At 40.7% G+C, this 22970-nt stretch overlaps 1 protein-coding gene across 1 annotated transcript; it reads right to left on the bottom strand.

Moving 5' to 3' along the window:
• Window positions 1–157: 157 nt before the first annotated feature.
• Window positions 158–19637, bottom strand: prkar2aa (protein kinase, cAMP-dependent, regulatory, type II, alpha A). Its single transcript, XM_088367713.1, has 11 exons — window positions 19026–19637; window positions 17952–18231; window positions 9233–9268; window positions 6933–7069; window positions 6281–6387; window positions 4868–5009; window positions 4483–4584; window positions 3839–3913; window positions 3212–3277; window positions 2538–2676; window positions 158–1418 (listed from the first exon to the last, which is right to left on the bottom strand). The coding sequence occupies exons 2-11, from the start codon at window positions 18196–18198 to the stop codon at window positions 1294–1296; spliced, it is 1176 nt and encodes a 391-aa protein (XP_088223839.1). The 5' UTR covers window positions 18199–18231; window positions 19026–19637; the 3' UTR covers window positions 158–1293.
• Between the last annotated feature and the right edge of the window lie 3333 nt (window positions 19638–22970).

The raw sequence follows: 22970 nt of genomic DNA, 5'->3' as shown, positions 1-22970 counted from the left end.
ACGTACGTGTACCTACATTACACAATGAGTACATATAATATAGATCCTCAATAAAATTCATTCATCCAGTGAATCTCAACATGTGGATTCCAAAACCGATCTAAATCACAATAAAACCAATTGTCCTAGTAAAACAAATATTAACAAGGCAACCATCTTTACCAAAAGGTTTTCTTTATTCTTTTTTTGTTTTTTTTGTTTTTTCCATCCAGGACAACTCATTTAGGATAATCGAAGAGAAATAAGCACAATTTTTATTAGCTTTTTCTGTGTTTTTACACAGATGGAGGGTGAATTATCGGTTGGTCAAAACAAAAAACAAAACAAAAACAAATATATGATAGCAATACATTAATAATTAATTCAATACAATGAAGTGTGGCGTCAACAAATAGAATAGCAAATTCCCAGAAATGGAGGATGTTGTTTTATCACTTCCTCCATGGTACTGTAATATTCACCAGCACTAACTGAACTCAACAACAGTCGAGGAAGAAATGGAGTGTCCTCACATTGTTCTGTACCCCGGCCTCTCAGGGAGGAAACACTTCTTTTTTATATACTTAAATAATATTTTATCAAAGATTCTGTTTTTATCTTCATAAAATGTTTCTAAAACTTTAGTCGTCGTTAAACTTTTTTGCATTTTTTAACATCTTTTTTTAAATTTGTCAGCTCAATTTTGTTTTTGCAAATGTGGTTTGTGTTCATTAAGTGTACCCCCTGTGCGTGTTCCTGTGTGTGTGTGCGCGCACGTGTGTGTGTGTGTGTGTGTCTCTCTCTCTCTCTCTCTCTCTCTCCTTGGCTGAGGCAAATCAGAGCTGCTAAATCGCTCTTGTGATATCGATAACTGCCATTCAAAGCACGAGTGCTGCTGCGCTTTGCAAAACATCATGAATGGAGTGTGAGTCTGTGTGTGTGTGTGTGTATTCGTTCTACATCTGACCTCTGCTTTACCTGCATACAGGTGAACTCAGCTAAGACATGCTGAAAGCGTGAAGCTGGCATGAAATAAGGTTATGGCCTACAGTTATCTGCATGTGTGTGCAGTTTTATTAAGGAGTGCATGTGTAAGAGTTATATTAAGGGAATATGTGAGTGCTTGTGTCAGTGTATACGCTAAAGAAATTTTATTTTATTCCTTTCCATGTGAACCAAATACATTTCTTTATGTTTGGACAAAATGGGTAAAGCTTTGGATGCATCTCGATCACCTGTGTGAATGTGTGTGTGTGTGTGTTTGTGTGTGTGCGTGCTTGTGTAATAGAAGGCACGGCGAGTGGAGTGGGAGGCTCAGTCTCTCAGGTCCATGCTCGAGCCGAACAGGGCCACCAGCTGCTCCTCGTAATGGGCGATGTTCCTCTTCATGATCTCTTTACAGGAGCCCAGGAGGCGCTCAAACGCTTGCACGTCTATTACTGCAAAAGGGAGTGCATCATATGTGAATGTGGAGTCAACTCAGATGCTAAAATATCAAGTCTGGCCACACAATAACCATTTGACTGAGCTCTTTTTGCTATGACAATGAATTCAAAAACATTGGCATAAATGGATTTGGCAAAACTAAATGAAATCTAATCCTCCTGAAATGGTACCTAGACTTGTCCATGATATAAAATAAATGTTCCCTACTAAATGAAATAAATTTGTAATCCATTACAGGCGCCAAAAACAACAATCATTTTGGAATGTGTTAAATAAAGTCAATAAATAAAAATCACTGTATTGTAAAATAAATACAAAAACATATGAAAATATAAAACAACAGTGGTTTCATCATTAACTATTCCAACAGTCGCACATGTGCACGCATGCTTGTGCAATAATTCTGCATCGATGCGGGCCTTTAAGCTGTGCGGCCCTGTGAGTGACATGTGGAGGTTAATTTATTGTTGGTGTCTACCCAATGCAGGTAATGAGTCTCTTCATTTTGTAATTGTCTGTTTGATCGCGTCAAAAATGGCTTAAAATGCATTGGCAACTTTTTTTGTCACTTCACTCCAGTGACAGCCTACCTGAAGCTTGCGAGTGACTTAGATTTTGATTGGTAGAAGAATTTTTTTTAAAAAAAAAAAGGACCAAGTAATTGCTCTCAATGCAAAAAAGAAAACGTGGCACAAAAAGGTGTGTACCACTGTACTAGTTATTTTATCATTTATTTCTAAGCCTGACTGACAACAACTGTGGTCGTATGGGTAGTGAACCACCTTAGAAGATAAATGAATGATAGACAATATCATGAAATGCAATAAATAGCTGTGGTGGAGAGTAACAGTCCACAGCATAATTGAGACGTCAAGTCACTTCATGCTTGGTTGACAACCCCCGGATCAATTAAGCAAGCAATTCATCACAAATGCATTTGAGCAGGAGTGGTTCAAATAAAACATTGTACATTAATAATACAGGGATTTATATTGATCGCTTTAAAAGACATGTATTGAGCCAACAACTCTTGAAGAGAAAAAAAAAAAAATATTGCTTTAAAACAACAGATGCTGCCAAATATTTTTAAGATGGAGTGTATGAGATCTTACCCAAACATTTGACACTGCCCACTGCGTAGGCTGAAGCAGCGCGGGGCTTGTTAGTGACCAAGGCCAGCTCCCCGAAGTACTGGCCCCTGCTACAGCGTGCTATCTCCACCTCCGCGTTGTCTGCATGGTCTGCCTTCGTCTGCTCGGCATAGAAGGAAGGAAGAGGGTTAAAGGTTAGCAACCACTGAGCGTATCATTGCCCGCCACCCCAACCCCCAAAGCAAGAGAGGCAGTCGGCAGCTGAGCCTGTTGCTTGGCAAAACCTTGTTAATGGGGAGCGTTGGTTGTCATTGTCAAAAGGATTCTTACAGCAACTACCCGGAAGACTGCAATAGTCAGCTGATATGGCTTGTGTTTCAGACAATGTATTTTTTTCTCCCCAACTTTGCACACTACGAATATAATAAACAAATGAATAACAAATGTATTGTAACAGACATTATGATTAAGTGTGAAAAGCGCACTTTGAAAACATCAGATTTTTTTTGTAGATAAACTATAATTGCATCTATTCTTTGGTAAAAACACAATCAAATACGTCAAAATTTGAGCCATGTTGATGTGACCATGTTCCAAATGTAACAGTAGGAATCTAGTATTTCTGGGTGGGATACAATTTTCATACAATGTAAACATCGATCAACTGAATGCTGTGAAATGCAAACTCTGCTTACTTTACTCTTCATCATGATCTTGACTTCCCCAGATTCGACAATGTAGAAGCAGTCAGCAGTGTCCCCCTGTCAACAACAAATGCAGTTAGGTTTCTGACATACAAACTGACAATATCTTGGTTCTTATTCCAATCCAAAACATTTGAGAAATTTCACTTGTCACTCACAGGTGAGATCAACATGTGGGCTAGGACTAAACAAGTAATCAAATTCAAATCTACATGGCAATGTAGTACAATGCAATTTCTCAGCGTCATTCATTACATGATCTCAGCTTAATTTGAGTCAGTTTGCAGTGTTTTTTTTTTTTTTTTTAAAGTATGTGTATTTTACTTATGGATATTATTTCTAATAGTGTCTTGATAAGTTCAGCGTTTAAGTGCACTCTAGTCTGCATGTTTACAAGTAATTCTATCCGTGGCTAATTGAATAACTGAAGGAGATAAAACGCTGCCATTCATATTTATTCATTGTCTTTTTTTTGCCTGATCTATAAACCCAAAATATTTATGTACAATATCGTATACATACGTATACATCTAAATTATTTTGCAAATCGTCCACATCATAGATGCAAGTCTTGACATAACATGATCATGCTGCACAAGTCAAATGTGAGGGGCTTACCTGTGTAATGATGCGCTCACCATCTGAGAAATGTTTTGCGCCTAATACATCCACAATCTTCATCCTCTCATTTGCCTGCAAGGATAAAACAAGGCGAATGATGAGGGAGGAAAAATGAGACAAATGCTGGCAACAGAATTTTTTGACGAATGCAAACTTATCGATGTTTGCAAACCTTTTTTTAACATTGCTACACACGTACTTGAATATGGCAATAGCTCTGATGACACCACATCTAAACAAACACTTCTTGTCATTTGACCAAAGCAGGGCAACTAGGAAGACAGGATAAATGATGCTTTTAGCCTTCTTTACCATTGCAGTTTGAAAGTGTCAATTGAAAAGATCAGAATCAGACGGAACGCCATCCGTTATTTACATTTCAACCTTTTAATTGATTCAAAAATAGAAGTGGTAGCAGTACAGACATTGTTAACCTGACCACGAAGAGCCTGGCTAATTGATTTATCCTTCTGTTGCCCAGATTAGGCTGACGGCGCAGATGTGCTCCTTTGGCGCTTAACAACAAACACATTGTCGAGTTGGTTGAGCAAACAGGCTTGCCATTATGTTGGCGCCTATTGTTTCCAAACATTATGATAACAGATTTATTCATGGTCCACTCTCTCAAGCATTGAACTCACCTCCAGGGATTTCAGTAAGGGCACAGACTCAATAAAAGACTCGTACATCCTTCGCTTCTTGGCATTGTTCTTCACAATGAGTCTACGAAATGTGGCACGATCCTAAAGGGGGGGTAAAAAAAAAAATCATCAAAGTGCATTCTCAAAGTCTCTGACTTGTCTTTCTCTCTTTGGCCACTTGGGGGATCAGCAGAGCACCTCCTCCATTCACGCAGAATTTGATTCCATTCTTAAGCTTGGTGGCTCACTATCAATGTACTTAAAACATACAGTATGTGGACGACTAGACAACTACAAGGAATTATAGACATGGCAATCCAGATTGGTGTCACAATATTATGCTAAGTAACATCAGTTTCAGTTTGGCAGATTTAGATGCTCTTACCAGCCCCCATAGCGAGCCCTCTTGGGTGGCGATGATAGTAGCTGCACGTGGTGTGTTGTACATGAGTGCCAGCTCCCCGAAACTGCCCTTGTTGTCATACTGACCCACGCATGTTCCTGATACCACAATGTCAAATACACCTCTGGAGATAGAGAGATCAAACAAGGGAGAGAAACCTTGAATCAGTCCATGTGCAAGAAAAGAATGTGATTCCTCTAATTTAGCTAAAAGTTTAGGTGAACAGTATCGAACCACAGATTAAATTTTGAACATGCACAAATTTCGGATATTATCATCAATTGTTTGTTACTATATTTCATTAGCTACCAGTTCCTCAAAAAGACTTCTAAATGTTACTATGCCACAAATAATAGTGTGGCTCAGGCCCAACATATCTGACCTTTTTATTCTACTTGAACAGAGCAGACCATTCAGGTATGTTGGGGATCACTTCTTGTTCCCAGGGTCAAATTGTTGGCTTGTATGCTGATTAATAACAACATTCCACAGCCAATCCTTTCTGACTGAGACTTAGAGGACCCACGTAGAGAATGTATTGTGCTTAATTTCAGGCAGACCATGCACCAAATTCACATTAGTAGTCATTTTCTATTACACATGATAGTTTTTGTTGTTAAAAATGGACACCCATACAAATAAGTTTACACTAAGAGTGCACCGTTTCCGGATATAGATCAATGCAATGTCTCTTTGTGTACATTATCACTTCCTGAGGGTGGCACAATAGTCGAGTGGCTAGTGCTTTCCCACACTCCAAAGACATGTTTCTTAGTTTAAAATAAAGACTCTGAATGGTTGTTTGTACTATGTGCCTTGTGATTGTCTGGCAGTCAGTTTAGCGGGTGCCCTACCTCCCGCCCAGAGTTAGCTGGAATAGGCTACAACTCACCTACCACAACCCTTGCTAGGATCAACAGAACAGAAATTGAATGGCGTCACTGGAGCACTCACTAGTCAGCAAATCAAGATTTAAACTCTGAATGCATCCTTAGAGGATATAACATTCATTACATTTTAACAGCTTTGATAATAGCCTGAGATAGTATGACTTGGCAGACATGCTGCTGGTAAAGGTCATCCTGACACACCTCGTGCAGAGAAAACACAGAAAACAATACTTTAGATTGTGTGTATGTAGATGGGAATATCACAGTCGGTGGACTCTCAATGTACTGCACAGATGAGTAATTAGAGGCCAGGGTGGCGGAAACATTAACCTTTAAAACTCTTGTAGTTCTAATGTAGCTAATTTGGCAAGTCCACCATCTATTTATTAGTTTTTCAGTGTGGTCCTTTGTGCTCTTCTGTGTTCTTACAGTTATAGGCTATATCAACCTAAGGCTAACTAACCATTTGGCTATATTAAGTGTGGCTATTTGTCTGTATCTTTACCGCTCTATGACATAAAAGTTGTCCCCATCGTCTCCCTGGTCAATCACATGCTCTTGGGGCTGGACCCGTAATTCAAACATTGCATCCAGCACTTCAGAGAACTGCTCCTGAAATGAAGATGAGAATGACATGAAGAAACATTGTAGACACATACAAACAGATGACGAACCAGGAGAAACAGTGCAATTGAACAAGAAGCTAAAAAAAAAAAAAAAAAAAAAAAAAAAAAGACCCCTGGAGGGGGCCAAGCTAAAACTAACCTATCTCATGAAAGGAAGAGTGTAAAAGAAGAGAAAAAAGCCTTTTTGTTGACATTAAGTAACCATTTTCTGTGTTTCACAAGAATGTGTAATCTCAAGACAATCATGCCATCCCTGGGGTCCACAAGTTCAACACAATGTCACAGACATTTGTGAGTCCACTTTGGCTCACAATGGGAAAAAACATTCTCATTCATTTCAAGCCAAAGCAGATGCAAATAAATCAAGGCACATTTGGAATTCAGGGAAAATCCCACACATGGGCAGATCGCAGGAGTTTTACTATGCCATTAATAATAAAGGACACAAAGAGAGACACGGGGCAAAGGGGACTAGCCTTTTCTCATTAGTGTGCGTGCAGTATATACCGAGTCATCCTTCCCATTATTTACCTGATCCAGTGTTTTGAAGAGCAAAATGTCCCGACAGGCCTCCTGCAGTCTGCAGCGTTGTATATCGGTTTTTGGATGAACCACTCTGGGTTCTGTGTCTTCATCATCCTCATCTGGATTGAATGCCTCCGCACACACTGGAGAAATTACGGAGGGGGTTAAAAATTGAGTTGCAATGAACACGAGCCACACGTACAGTACACAGACCTTCTCTTACCGGCATTGTAAATTAAAGTCTTGGTCCAACTGTGGTAAACGTGACTCTTAACCATGACCCATGAAATTCTGTTTGTGTCTATTCAGAGCCTAGTTTTTGCCTTATGAAAGTGACAGACCATTAACGCCGCCATATTGAGAAATATTTCCCCTGACAATAATGTTATTACTTTATCTTAATACAGTACATGGGTCTTGGTTCACAAGTAGCTTCAAATGAGCCATGTTATTTAATAAAATGGTCTTGCAATTGCTGCAAAGCCACTAGACACCAATTCAAAACATGGCTATATCTTACGACTTTATGATGCCATTTTAAAAGGTAATGGTTGACATTTTACACAGAATGCGAAAGGTAGAAAACCTGTTTCAACAATTCCACAACAAGACAGTTGCAAAAAGACCAGTTGACTAACTGTCCTAGTAATACTATAACTGTAAAGATTTTAGATTACGACAACCATGATGAATCTGATTTTGGATAGCTACAATTTTTTTAAGAATTTTAATTGTTGTAATACTAAGTTGGCTCAAACAGAAATGCCTTTTTACTTTTACTTTTTACACAAACTCATTCCCGCGTGGATGTTTCTGAAGCTTCACATTTATTTTCGCTTGCTACTGACAAGGCTTTTTTATTAAGATCTCTTGCCATTAACACACCATTGTGAAAAAAACCTGCAATATCTAAAATACAAACAGCTAATGTAATTGTTACATTAAGAATTTGTGACTGCTGTTCCACCAGTGGAGGTAGTACAAAAAAAACCAGTTTACTCAGTCGAATTAAAACCACATGGCCCACACAAGCCTTTATAAAGCTGAGGAATGGACAGCAGAGTCAACAGCAATAGCAAGACAGTAATAAAGATAAACGTTAGCTGACACAGCAGACAGCCAAATCAAAGTGATGCTGTCCACTAAGACTGACGACAAGTCAATTACTTACTCATCTGTGAAGTGCAATGAAATGTGAGAAAACTAGAGTACCATAGACCAAAGACAACTGACACAGAGAGTGGAAACAAAACACCAAACTCACCAAACTGGCACAAGCGATAAGACTGATGTAGAGACACACCTACACATTTAGGAATTACACTTTTTTTTTTTTCTTCTTTTTAAAGTCCACTTTCCAGACTCCGCTGGGTAGGACTGGATTCTCAATATGGCTTTCTTCCACTGGAGGTGGTCCATGGCCAGTGGATGAAATGCCATACTGAGAATATTTTTTGGAGCAAAGGTTTTTTACAGTCGGATGCCCTTCCTGACACCAACCCAAGGGGAAATTGATTTTCTGTAGGGGTTGACTCCCTCTTGGCACATATTTCTAAGCATCTGCCCGCTACATATTAACATTGATAAAGGTTGGTTGTGCATTTGGACTAGACCTGACTGTTTTTTCCCCCCACTTCACTCTACTATTCACTTGTCTTTCTGTGAGTTACTGCAACATGCTACTCAACACCTTCGGAAAACAAAAATATAATAATATTCTTAAATGGTTATCTCAGTGACAGTGGAGCATACTTTTCATATACTGGATGTCACTGAAGGCCTGGCAAAATGAAGGAAAGAAACTGAGTATTTGCTGATGGCTACTGGCCAAAGACTACACGGGATTTTTTTTCAAAAAGTATTCAACCAGTTATGGAAAATGGTGCCTCTATGTAGTGTCTAAATATCCCTGAGAATTTTGAAAGAAATTAATTCAATAAAAAGCTGTAAGCCTACATTTCATTCATCATCACGTCAGATATTTTGTGAAGCTGTTTAAAGCTGAAAATCCTGGAGGAAAAAAAAAACCCTCTCACCAAATAGAGGAAACAGATAAGGCTGTGCAGACAGACAGCCTACCTACGCATAGAGACTCATTGTGACAAAATAGGGGCCAGTGACGGAAACCGTGAATATATCTGCTACTTGTGTTTGACGTGCATGGTCAACACAATTTGTGCACGCGCCTCAATAGGGCCCATTACGCAACCAAGTATGCAAGATCATATAATAGCCCTTGAGGGTCATGACGTCAAAGGTACAATACATCTCCCAGGCACGCTCTCACACTCCTACAGGAATCTCACCTGACACTCTTCTGTTGAATCTGCTTGGTGGTGGGGCTGCAAACAGACAAGAAAGGGGAGGGGCAAATGAACATCAGTGAGTTTCAACAAACAAATATTGAGACATTTTTGGTTTTACTTAAGTAATCTGTTTCTTTATTAATATACAATGCAATTCTGAGGCAAAAGTAGGATTTCAAAAAGCATTAAGTGCCTAAAGTCGGTCAGAATAATAACTGCCAACACAAAGACACAAAACAATAATTTGAACACAAATAAAAACAGACGTGTCCAAAAGGTCTTAATGGTGGTGACATGCTCTAACAGCACCATCTAATTTCTCTCTAAAAAAAAAAAGATAATAATCTTCAATGGCTTCAGGGTTTCATTAACATGAAATTCACACTCAATAGGAACCTCCCCGTCCCAAAACCCTGTACAGTGGTATACAATATTGATTATATATTGACTGAAAACTATCGCACTCTATATTCAACGTTGACTGTGCACAGAAAACTGCAGCACAGTGGCACTTGGAGGTGATGGGGAGCAGTTTTAGAGTTTGATACAAGAGATGTGGGTGTCAAGCGAGAGCCAACATAAGGTCTATTCTCCAATATTTGAGGAAATGCAGATTTCAAGCATGTGACCTGCGTACTGCACCCTTGACCGAGCAGCCTGAAGTGGATACTGCTGAATGATTATGCATCAGGAATTATTCAGAGGCCATTCAAACAAGTATGCAGGATGTGCGCCTGTTTGTGTGAGGACATGTAGATGTGCATCTATTTCCTTTATGTTTTCACCTCATTACAATGCATCTTTGCATTCGGGTGAGTTTGTGAAAAGTTGGGGGCCAATTATCCTACATAGTTAGTAAACAAACACCCGCTTAATGCCAAGATTGTTGCGGGCTAGACGGGCAATGAATCTCTGGTTCGACATATATTAAGAGTGTGCCACACTATGGTATTACCATCGTGTCAGAGCCCATTAGATCTAGACAGTGAAGTTGAGAGACTCCAAGATAATCATAGACACATGCAACGTTCCTCACTCACCTGAGAAAGGACAAGATTATTCATCAGAATGTTCAAACTATTATTTAACATGTAAGAGGTGAACTAGATTCGTCTTCAGGAAGAAGCACTAATTCAAATCACCTGACGACCACCACCATGTTCAGGCCTGTATTGTCTATTGTATCGCACAAATGCATTCCATGAAATATTTTTGCTCACGTGCATATGTGCTCAGTTGTGTGGGTGTATGTGTTCTCTCCACAGTCATGTGTTTGAATGGTGTTGATGGCAGTGTGGCGATGCTGGTGGCTGTATTAAATGTACGCCTGAAGTTGCCTTAGCAACCTAACACAAAGAGGATCTCATTGCCATAACAACCCTACCCCGTTCACTCTCCCCTTGTCCCTTCTTAGCCGCATCCAACTTCCTTCTCCAATATCTAGCTTGTAATAAGTGGCAGCTCGTCTCTCCACCCCTCCCTTCCTCCTTCACTACCAACTCTCAAGCTCTCGTGATCGCGCCCCCTCCCACAGTGTGCATGCACAATGTGCCATATCAAAACTGATCGATGGAAACAAGAAGAGGGAGCAAAAAAAAAAGGTGGCGGTGTGTTTACACAGATGGCGAAACAAATGACAGACCAGAAGGTTTAACTGAGTGAGACATCTAGAAATGTGACATATTATATGATAGTTAATACCAGTAAGTTGCCACACAAGATCGACAAGAAAAGTTGGACTATAGCATGAAAATATTGCAATAACTCCAGGATGTGAAGACTGGAGATTCAGGGGGGGGATATGCAAGCAGGATGATAAAAACCTATTCCTAATAGAAAAAGAGGCATTGCAGTCAAAGAAACAAGATACTACATGGAAATAAAAATCTTTATTTTAAAGCAATACTCTAGCAATGGTGCCTGATACCGCTGGTCATAATAATTACTTAACTGATCAGTACATTACTATTTTTTGGTGGATTGCATGAAATTGAATTTGATAAATCCAGTCTTTAAACTGGGGCAAAATAGAGTACATAATGTACTGTACATTCAGTCAAGCTAGTTTGGCTATTAAATCAAGTATTTATCGTATATCGATTGCTACATATTCTGAAGTGATAAACTGGAGGATGAGATAGTACTGTTTAAATCATCCAAACTGAAAAACTCAAAACACATTAGAGAGTCCTGTAAGACTCTTTCGCACAGAAATCACGCAAAATTGAAGCATGAGAGAATAACTGGAGATGAGGCATTTATGAGCCTTTGCCTTACATATAAAACATTGAAGCAAGACATCGCAAGTGTAACACTAACATAATCGGATGAGATCAGGAATGACATGCAGTGCTCTTCAATGACATTCCCCAGTACTTACGAGACAGCAACAACTAATTACAACACAACAGGGCATAGGAAATGTGAAGGACTAACTAAAGGTGTAATAGGCCAGGACAACTTTGCTAAGGCAGACCATCAACCCAGAAAAAAGGGTGGCTTGCGCAGTGAAGAAGGTGTACACCAAGAATGAATGAAAAATCAAGCTAAATAAATAAACAAACAAATAAATAAATACAATTTATCTGGAATGAAGTTCTGGTATATTGATTTTGGATGCAGGTAATCTTAATTTTAGCTCATGTTTGCAATTTAATGTTGACGCAGTAGCATTGTATCTACTTCATGTGAGGACTCGTGTTTCTGAATTACATGGATACAGAGCGTTCCATCAATCCTCTGCATTTAACTCATCTCAGGGGACCACCAGAGCAAAATGTCAACCTTTGTATTACTTATTACTAGTGCAAAAAAAATTGGACCTGCCAAATGGACAGAGTAAACAAATATTTCGGCAGGACTTAAGGATCATTGAGCAGGCAATGAGACAAATATTTGCAGTATAATTATATTTCTTTTGACCAGCTGTTTGAATAATACAAGACAGCCGTCTTGAGGAAGCAGTACAACAGACTTCACAAGCATTTTATAACAGTATTTATAAAACACAGTGAAAAGAACACAGATGTGGTTGAGGTGGCCTTAAGCAAAATAAGAAGCACAGTTGGAGTTATTGAGAAGCCTTTTTTCTCTTCATCTTAAATGATTTCAGGCTCTGCATCAGCTGTTCACGGGCAACATTAAAAAAAGATTTGCATGACACTAACATTCCACGCCATAAAACTTTGTTGCCATTGAGGGGTCTTTACAGCTCATTTTTTTTGTTTTGTTTTGTTTTTTGCAACAAGATTAATAATGCTCAATAGCTGTTTAGCGTGACAAGATGTTTAAATGTATTTGTCAGCCACTGGGATTGAGTGGTCACCAGCTGGGAGGGGCTCCAGCCGCTTAGGGACCCTAAAGACTATGGGCTGTAACAAATAAGGGTGGGAGATGTTCCCTCTTGTTTATTATGTCTTTATCTCTTTCCCAACCACAGAGTATTTCTTGTGCTCTCTCCCACTCAATCTCTACGGGTCACTTATCAGGCTCATCAACTTTCCCAGTGTTTCACTCCAACTTCCAGTTGCCACCAGACTGTTATAAACACATTCAATCGATATGACTTTTGCCCTAAGCAACCACTAGCATTTTGGATTATTTATGATAAATTGGGCGGCACGGTGATCAAGTGGTTAGTTCATCCATCTCACAGTTCTGATGTCGGAAGTTACAATGTAGGATTGTTCATTCATTCATTTATTGATTCATCATCCAAACCGCTTAGCCTCACGAGGGTCATGGGCATGCTCAAGACTCTAAAATGTCCTTAGGTATAAATTCAAGTGTGAATGGTTGTTTATACTGTCCCTGCGAATAGTCCAGGGTGTATTCCACCATGTCTGGTAGAGCACTAACACGAAATATCTAACTTGGTCTGAAATAAAACACTAACAATACTTGGTTTGGAGAACTGTGCTTTAGCCCGTCTCCATGTATGCATTATGTTCATTATGCGTTATGTATCTTTCTAAATATGGGTATTATTTCAAGTCTTGTAATCATCTTTAGTATGCAAGAGCAAGACTATCAATGATAACCGGTAGAAGGAACAATTGCACTGATACTCACGTCCAGGTCACAGGTTACACTCGGTCTTTGATTTGAAAGGCCCAATTGGGATCCCAACCTTCTAATAATTAACTTGCTTTGTGTTGCTTTCACAGTGCTGCATGACAAACCAGACAGTCTTCCAAATCTCTAAAATAAAACTCCTCTCCACCCACCTTCATCAATGCACAACACCATTTTTAAAACACTGTTGCTATAAAAGGAGCTCAATAAACAGTCTCCTTGGTTGCACATTTTCAGTGAGAGAGCTTGAGGATGAAGACGATTTTAATACGATACCAGTGATTAAGTCCATTTCTTCAGCATTGTCAGTTTCTTGTCAGCATATATGGCATTTTTGTCATATCCACAGGACAAACCGGAATGATTGTCAGATCCATCACAAGAGGGCTAAGGTCAAAGTCAAAGCAATCGATGTGCAAAATGTGTCAAATTTTTAATCAATGACCGTGGCATTACATAGACCAGCAGCACTACTTGTGCTAGAAACTACTGTACAGAAAGAAAAAAAACATTCCATTGTTTTTGTTCCTGTCAGCACTAAGACTATTGACTGGCATAACCATCATTTAACTGACGACTCTGGGGACTCTACTGAAGTGATTGTTTAATTACTTGCATTTTAAGGCAAATTGCCATCTTCTCAGATGTCCTTGTCATCTGAACATGCGACAGCAACTGCGGGAAGTACATTCCCATGAACTAACCTTCGCTACGGCATTGGCTGCATTAGGGGGCTCAACACAACAATAGCAACAAAACTGCAGTTCGGAACATGATCATTCTTCATGATGAATGTTCTGTGTAATGTGTGCCAGTGTGACACAAGATTTGACCCTCAGATGGAACATGCAACAGAATAGGCTGCAGGAAAAAAAATACATTCGTGAACAGTCGGTGGGAAGAAATCGGAACAAGGGCTCATCAAACCACTAGGGTGAAACATAAACAAGGCCAAGCTGGTCTCCAATTACATGACCATTTACAGTCAAAATGAAGTCCAATCCTCCTCAAACTCAAGCATATGTTTACAGCTGAGTCATTAAATTCAATAGCCTTGCAGTTGTCTGCATACCTTCTATTCCATTGAAAAAGAAAAAAAAAACCTACCTCAACTTTCCTCATATTTCAACAATGACATCACATTAAGTCAAGGCCTAGCAAATAAGACCGACAACATTTGAAAAGGAAAGGACTGAACTAGCCATGACCTCTGGCTATCCAAATATAAATGAAACAAGGCTACCTACCGCCTATCACAGTCATGGGCGGAAGAGACTGGCTCCGAGCTGCTCAAGGCCAGCAGTTTCTATGGCAACTGTGGCTGTATCAGCTATGGGGACTGCACCAAACACATCCGTCAGGATTCAAATTAACTTCAAATAAGAGGTGGATAATTTAGACTGGTTAGAGAGTAATCAAGTGTTCTTTCGTTTTCATTTGATCTTGGTGAAAATGATTTAGCGGTGGACGAGAGCATATGTGCCCTAACTTCCCCCTTCCAATCAGGCTGCATGTGTACTTGCTAACATTCGCCTATAGGTCAGGGCTGACTTGGTTATCCATAAATTAAAAACTAAGTATCAAGCACAACGGGAAATAATTATCAGTCTTTTATAAAATGTCACTTGTCTTTCCTCATACATGTTTCATTTTGCTCTTAGAGCCACAAAGCAACTTTCAAATCCAACCTGTACATGCATCTCTTTGCATAAGAAGAAAATGACCTTGTGTTCTCCAAAGGAACCATTAATCAATCATAGTAACAAAAGCTGAGCTTCACCCTAAATCAGTGGGCTGGTCCTGGAAAGCTCTGCGCTCCGAGCATTGCCCCACAATGGAATCAATCAAATAAAGTCCTCTTAATCAGAGAATGAAATGCGCAGCCATGTTTTGCTGTGCAAGTGCTCATTGTGGAAAATCTTATTTGAGCAGAGCAACTTTCAACTTTGACAAACAGATTCAATAACTTAATTAACTAATTCATTTAGTTATTGGTTAATTATTCGTTTAAATGAATAGTTTCTCATTCGGTATCTTCTGCCCATTCATGTTCAGCCTTTTTTTTTTTTATACAAGTCACTTCCACCTATGTTAATTCTCTCCACCGAGCATGGCAAAGGCGGTTCTGCTAAAGCCTATAATAACCTTCTCCCTGAAAGCCATCTTGTCTAATTAGATTGCTCTGAGACATCCAGGTCAACACATGCTGAGTAAAGGGGACTGGGCTAGAGAGCAAACAAGTGTTAAGTTTATTCGTAAAACGACGAGTCAGAACACACTTGTTTAACTGATATTTTTCTTTTTGGGACCTATTTTATAAGAAATAAGCAAAGTGGTGAAAGAATGTTGATTGTATATTGATGCCTTCTGTGTTTTATTCTTTGGGATTTAAAAAAAATAAATCTATACATTTCTGGCGCCAGGCGGTATTCTTGTTCAAATTCTGTACTTTTTAGGAGACCTCAAAAACAGATTGTTGGTCCATTAACATTGCGTCGTCAAGGGAGCAAGCCATTTTCAACTCATTAAATTGCAAAATTAAGGCCCACGTGTAAATTGCAATGGAAAGCATCTTTTTTTTTTTTTTTTTATATAGCGCCTTCTCAACAGCTGTCAGCCTGCCACTGTAACAAAGCGCTTTACTAAATTTATAACATGTAATAACAAAGCACTTGACATAAAACCGTGGCAATAATGCAACATAATCATCCCTTTTTATGCTTGGTTTTTTGAAGTGGTTATGAAAGAGATTCAAAGCCTCTTTTCACCAGTGGATCAGAGGCGTTGTGATCGCAGCGTGCATGACGTCACACACGTCTGCTAATTTGAAAAATAAACAATCAGCTGCAGAGTCCACTGACCAGTAGTATGGATTTATGACAAAAATGTTAACGTTTCCAAATTATGAGCTACAGCTCATTTAAAAAGTAAAATATCAGCTGAAGAGTCCACTGACCAGTAGCATAAATCTGTGAAAAAAAATTAACATGACCAAATTATGACAGAGGTTTTGACCCAATGCCAGCAATATGTAAATGACATTATATTACTATTACAAAGTCACCTGAACATATTAAAAAAAAAGAAACTATCTCAGATTAGAAAAAGTCATTTCACAAAGTTTACTTCAGCCCAGTGTATCACCAATTGAGCACGTGTTACTTTTTATCTGCAGGCCATGCATAAGTGTGGTCAGGCTAGAGCACATGATGCATATAGCCATACAGGCCTGTGTTGTCATCCCATGTGATATGTCCCCGGGGCTGTGTTGCAAGCCTGGCTGGAACTTTCTCTTGCCATGGATGTCATGTGTGCAATTCGCAGTGATCAGACAGGAAAGCACAACACGTTAAAGCTGTGTCCTTTACTGATACGTTGGACTGTGGAAAGTCTGAATGTGGAAATTGTCTTAATCAAAATGTACTTTGTACTAGCAATGACATTGCATGTTCTGTTTGGGATTTGAATGGGGAAATCATTCCGGCTCAGTTGGCTGTCACATGGGCCGGCTGAGCTACAAGTTTGTCAAACACGCACACACATGCAGACACAAAGGGGGGGAAAGAATAAAAGAGTGCAAAGATAAAGAAGCAAAGACAGAAACTAAGAAACACAGAAAGAGACAGATGTAAAGAAACGGTAATCGCACTTTTACCCTGAGCCAATTGACAAAGCCAATCGTTACTTCCATGTACTATGGGGGGAGGCATAATTTCCTTTCCATTTTATAGGGAAATTGAACAACTACTTACGTAATTAATTGGCTAATATAATTTTAATAAGTTGAAATAATAAAAGTGCCAACAACCAACTAAAGTCATAATTATCAATTAACCTATTACTATACCCCGTCCCTGGCGAAAATGAATTGCGTTACCTGGCAACTTAAAAGACAAACTTTGAAATTCGACCCCTGCTAAGCACCAAAATATGTTGTCTAGTCTACCTTTGGCAGCTTCACAGTCCATTAGAGATGAGGCCATTGAGAAAATGCAATGAAGGAGCCTCATTCACAAAACAACACACAGCTCCGCAGCTTAACAGATGTAGGCCACGTTGCTCTGTGCAGCATATGCAGAGCAGAGCAGTGGAGCAGCTTGCATCTCGTCTCAACAACCCTCAGGAGACAACTCCAGATGCCATATAAATGCACAAAAAGCCAAATACTGTGTAAGACCTTTTCTCGCCAAATATTTGTCATATAAACGCCATCACAAAACTTCCATTGCACAAGAGCTTCTATCTGTGGTATGCGCATGCTGCCGTGGCGAGATGTGAAGGCACTGGTGGGTATCTTTGATTGCCACTCACTAAACGGTATGGCTCAGTTGTACGCTATAGTTGTTGTCTCCCAACCCAAAGATCGAGGGTTCAATCCCTGGCCGTTGTGACCATGTCAAAGTGCCTTGGAGCAAGGCAGAGAAGCCCTAAAATGAAGGTTTACTTTCATTTCTCTAATCTATCAATTAAGTGTCGGCATAATGAATCATGTCGCTTGCATCATTTTACACAGGATGCCCTTCCTCACATACACGATGAGAGTCTGCTTCCTGACTACAGTCAAAGTGCCCATTATTGCTATTTGCGTTACGGTTCTATCTCAAAACACAGCATTTTTAGTGTACATGACACTCGTCGTACTTACGTTCAAAGTCTGAATCGTCATCTTCGTCATCGTCACCGTTGGACTCCGTTTGCATCGGCTCTCCATCGAACATCACTCCTTTTCCCATCTTGCCCCCTTCATTAGCCCCATCTTGACTCCTGGTGTCCCGCAAGCGGGTGAAGTACTGGACGGCAAATTCCAACAGGTCCGACGGTCGTTGCCGAAGCACTTCCACTGTATAGCCCTCCAGCAGTTCCTTCAAACCCACAGGTATCTCAATACTCATGGTTGTCTGTGGCTCAGTCGCAGGGCTTGATCTCTGTCCGCGGTAGGAGAGATGATAGTCAGGAAAGGTTGTCGTTAATGAGGGTCATCAATTTGATCATGAAAATGAGTGTCATGTGGCTAGACTTTCTGCTGCAGGTCTGGAAAGCAGAATTCCTCCCATGCCACAAGTGTAGCTTTTTGCATGCTCTGTAGTTTTAAATTTAACAGACAGCTGGAATTCCACTGTCAAGCTAACCGCAGGATCATCAACTCAAAGTTGATCATTCAAGGTAGTAAGTACAATGCAGTGTTGCGGTATGACACCGACACTGAATGGCTGCCTTATCTCGAGTTGAGCCCGGGAACACGGAGTTCCCACAGCTGCATTGGGCAGATATGAGACGAAGGTTTGCCATTGCCGAAGGGGAGTGGAGGGGCCATCAGATAAACAGGGTCAGTCGTTAGGTTTTGCAAATATTGCCCAAGCGTGCACGCGCGCACACGCACTGGCAACACACACAGAGCTGTCAACTTGCTGGCGAGCTAAGAGGCTAATCCTCGTGAGTTGCAGGAAGGCGAACGGCGCCTTTCATATAAAAAGGCATAGAGTAGAGTTCATCTAAACTTCCAAACGCTACCAGACAAATAGGCGGCTGTGCGACGGCATTTGTCACGCCATCCATCAACGTGTTAGCTAGAATGAGGCTAGCAAGGAGCAAAGCCACCCTTCGAGGGTTTAGTGTAAAACGGACGGCGAAGTTCAAGCCAACACGAAGTGGTCGGCCTGTTCAACACGCTTGTTACGATAAGGTGCCGGGCAAAGCTAGTGCCATGCAGTCTACTTACATGCGAATTCAATCACACCGGCTAATCTAGCCAGTCCCCTCCTTCGCCGTGCAGTATTCCCCGTTCGCTCTTGTTTTCCGCCGCTTCTCGAAGCCGGTGAGGGGAGTGAGAACAGCGAACGTATCCCTCTTTAGAAGACACGTCTCTCCCCACGTAGCGCCAACAATGTCGTTGGCGTCACCTTGCTAACGTTACCAGGGCTTAATGGTTTTAGCTTTGCTAGCAGACCCGTCGGAGGCGTAACAAGAACGATGCCGGCTAAGTTGAAGGGTAGGGGGGTGGGGAAGTACCGCTTCACCGCTGCAGCTTCGCACGACGACCACGCACTCCTTAGAGGGTGGGACTTGCTGGAGAGAATTGTGGGGAGCTGGTTCACCAACAAGCTATTCGGCTGATTAGCTAACAGCCTGTTAGCCACTACTGACACAGGGAATTCAGTGATCAAAAACAGTCCGCAACGCCAAAACAACGCAAGACAAAACCGATCGGTTTGCAATATTAAATGAAACGGGCGACGCGTGCATGGAATAAACACGATCGAACGCCCCCCACCGACCGGCTACTCCACAAGCTGTCATGCACGAATGAATCTCCTCCAAGACGCGTGGTGGGCGTGGTCAGGGAGAAGAGGTGACATTGATTGACACGAAGTTGAAACAATCAAATTATCATAAGTACTTTATTGGCTGAAAAGAAGAGGCGGGATAGAAGTGGTGCCGCACCCACAGAGATGACAGGTCAAATTTGATCGAAATCTCCTGGGGAGGAATGCCCCCAGGTCTGTTCAAATGTTTCACAAACTTTGAGCCAAAGCACAAGTTTTGCATTGGAAACATTTGATCGAAATCTCCTGTGGAGGAATGTGTACAGGTCAAAACTTTGAGCCAAAGCACATATTTTGCATTGGAAAATTCTCACAGTACGCCACTAAACAAAATGTGCGTGTGTTTGTGTGTGTGTTTGTGTGTGTGTTTGTGTGTGTGTTTGTGTGTGTGCGCGTGTGTGTGCGCGTGTGTGTGCGCGTGTGTGTGCACGCGTGCGTGTGCACGCGTGCGTGTGTGCGCGTGCGCAAATAAAGCTTGATTTATTTTCATTTTTAATGATAAATGGGTTTTCACCTGTATTGCGTTTTTTACCTTTAACCTTCTCATTCACACACTAACTAGGGGTTCAGTATCACCAGATCAAAAGATCACACATCAACCACATTGCCACTTGAGCCAAGCCACCCCAAATAGTCATTGTCCAACCAATTAAATAAATGTCCCGTGTTACACCTAACAATATCTCATGGCACACTAAAATGCTGAGGTGCTTGGGAATGACTTCTGTATACTGTTGAAATAACACATGCCGGTAATGGAACAGTCAGTTAGTTGCTGGCATAAAGAGATGAACAAAGATACATGAAATAAACATAATTGTCAGACCAATTAGGTGAAAATTACTTGCAGGACACCTGATGTTTTGCATCTCCCACGAGTCACGGCACACTAATGTGCTGCTGCAGCGTGCTTGGGAATGGCTGGATTTGACTCCAGCCCATGGATTCTTTCTTTGACAAAACACCATCTCAGTCAAGAGCAGCATCTCTTCTCTTCCATTCCCATTCCTGAGCACTCAGTGAGGAAAAGCTGTTGCTATGGCCACAGCAGGCTTCAGAGTAATTCTCCGAACTAGATTGTTGTTTTCAAGAGACACCAACTACCTCCAGGATCCTTATACTGGGTTGGGAGTATTTAAAGAAAATCAGGAGTGTCTTTAAATACCGCAGTTACAAACACAGTTAAAAATTGTCTTTACGATATGTTCTGGCCGCTCCCAGGTGAATGTTCCTGCTTTAGTCATATTCCACAAAGGCAATATTGATCAAAATGCCGTGTTTAGAAAAGTGCAATGCCTAAAGCAAATTGGCTTGACAGTTTCCTGCAAATTATCATTTCGGTAAACAGCATGTTGTCTCCATGATTGTGTTTATTTTTCCTGGATACCGATGCATCGTGCCACATTCCAAAAATACGTCTTTTAGGTTAATTGAAGACTAAATCTGGGGTTTCCAAACTCAGTCCTGGAGGGCCACTGTAGTTTTTGTTTTCATATCGCTGAGCTGAAACACACCCAATTCAAATGATGAGGATTTTTATCAAGCTTCTTCAGAGCTTGCTGATGAGCTGATTATTTGAATCAAGTGTGTTGCAGCAGCGAGACAGCGTCCCTCCAGGACCTCCCTACTTTAAATTGTCCATACGTTTGAATGAGTGTGAATTGTTGTTTACATGTCCACTGCGAAGTAGGTGTGTACCTCGCCTTCTGGCCAAAATCAGCTGGGGTAGGTTCCGAGTAACCCACCACCCTAATGAGGATAAGAAGAATAACCAGAGACAGATGGCAAGGAAAATCTTGTAAATTACTCACCAGATTGAGTTACCGGCCCTAATGGAGCAATACTGCCACCAAGTGGAATATTTTACTGTCCACATTTAGCTTTAGAACAAATTGAATGCTGACGATGCTTTGTTGATGGACACCGATTAGGCTGTGTACTGTACAGTAGGCATTGTTAGTAATGAAGGTGATCAGGTTTTTATCAGAGTAAAGCTGCGTTAAGCCACACCACCAGGCCCCTTTACTGCTACTAGTGGAAGATAAAAGAAAGGCGCTTTCAAATGCTGATCATCAGCATAGCTCTAAGTGAGAGGGTTTAAGTGGGGCAGAGTTAACTGGACATGTTGGTAGAGCAGAAGATGGATTTCACCAGAAAACGGATAAGGCAATAGGAGTGAGGGCGGGGGGATTCTTGAGCGTGCCAAGAGTGTCAACATGGCTCTCGTAAACGCAGAAGACATATGAGCACTCTAACATGCTCAAAAGAAGAATAAGTGTGTGTGTGTGGGTTAAAACAACAGTTCAAAAGTCTGAAAAAAATTACCATGCAAAGTAATACCATGCAAAGAAGTATTGACAAATCACATACTGTTATGTGCAGTGTTAAATACCGCCAGGAGTTGTTTAGGAGATGAAGAACGGGCTTCACGTAGAAGACGCTGCCATAGCCTTCACCTGAAAGTGCATCAGTGGTCAAGCAGTGAGCCCACGACATCTATATCGCACAGATGAAATTAAATGGTGCATCTTTTTTTTCCCACAGACAGGTTCTGAGTTATGGATTATCATTTGACTCGAGCCCAACTTGTTCTGCCATTCTGATAGGAGGGAATGTGATGATAAATTGAGGTCGACTCTTTCTGGGCTTTTTCAAGAGCTTTCAAGGGCTTTCTTCTAGCTGCGAGAGAAGTGACTAACCAGCTTTTTACAGAAGCCCACAGTTTGCTCAATATGTACATCATGCATTCTTTACAGTTTATAAACATGACAATAAACTGATACTCAAATTATAACTTGAATCTCACGCTGAAATACCTGTCAATGTCAAACGTCAATGAATTAACAAGTCAATGCTTTTAGAAGTTAGAATGCGACAAACACATTTGACTTTAGAAAACAGATGATTTCAGAAAATATTGGGAAAAATAGGCAAGGAGGCAGAAAATAGCATTATTTTACCAACAGCAGGACAAAGTAGGTGGCTAGATGACTGCATTCTATTCTAATCATCCCGTGCAGCGGCTTCCACCTTGTTTGGTACATTTATGTTGTTGCACGTCATCCAGGGCCCAAGCAGCCAATGGTTCTTTGATTCCCTGCGCAACCCGGTAAATGGTGATAGCATCCATTATTCATTTCTGCTGTTTGGAACCTTCATCATGTGGCTGAAATCAAACTCCAGAACTGTTTTTTTTCGTACAACATTCAGATTTGGCTTTGCACTCGATGTAATGAGCTGTGTGGCGCAGATTTAGAAGGTTATACAAATTAGTTGTGGTACCTCTCAGTGCGGCCACAGGGAGACAGCAGCGTCCACACATCACACGTGCTTGCTTAATA

The sequence above is a fragment of the Syngnathus floridae genome, chromosome 2 (genome assembly GCF_059516105.1).
Source record: "Syngnathus floridae isolate MCC-2025c chromosome 2, RoL_Sflo_1.0, whole genome shotgun sequence".
Taxonomy (NCBI): Eukaryota; Metazoa; Chordata; class Actinopteri; order Syngnathiformes; family Syngnathidae; genus Syngnathus; species Syngnathus floridae.
Note: the sequence above shows the minus strand (reverse complement) of the source record. Positions and strands in the feature narration are given on the sequence as shown.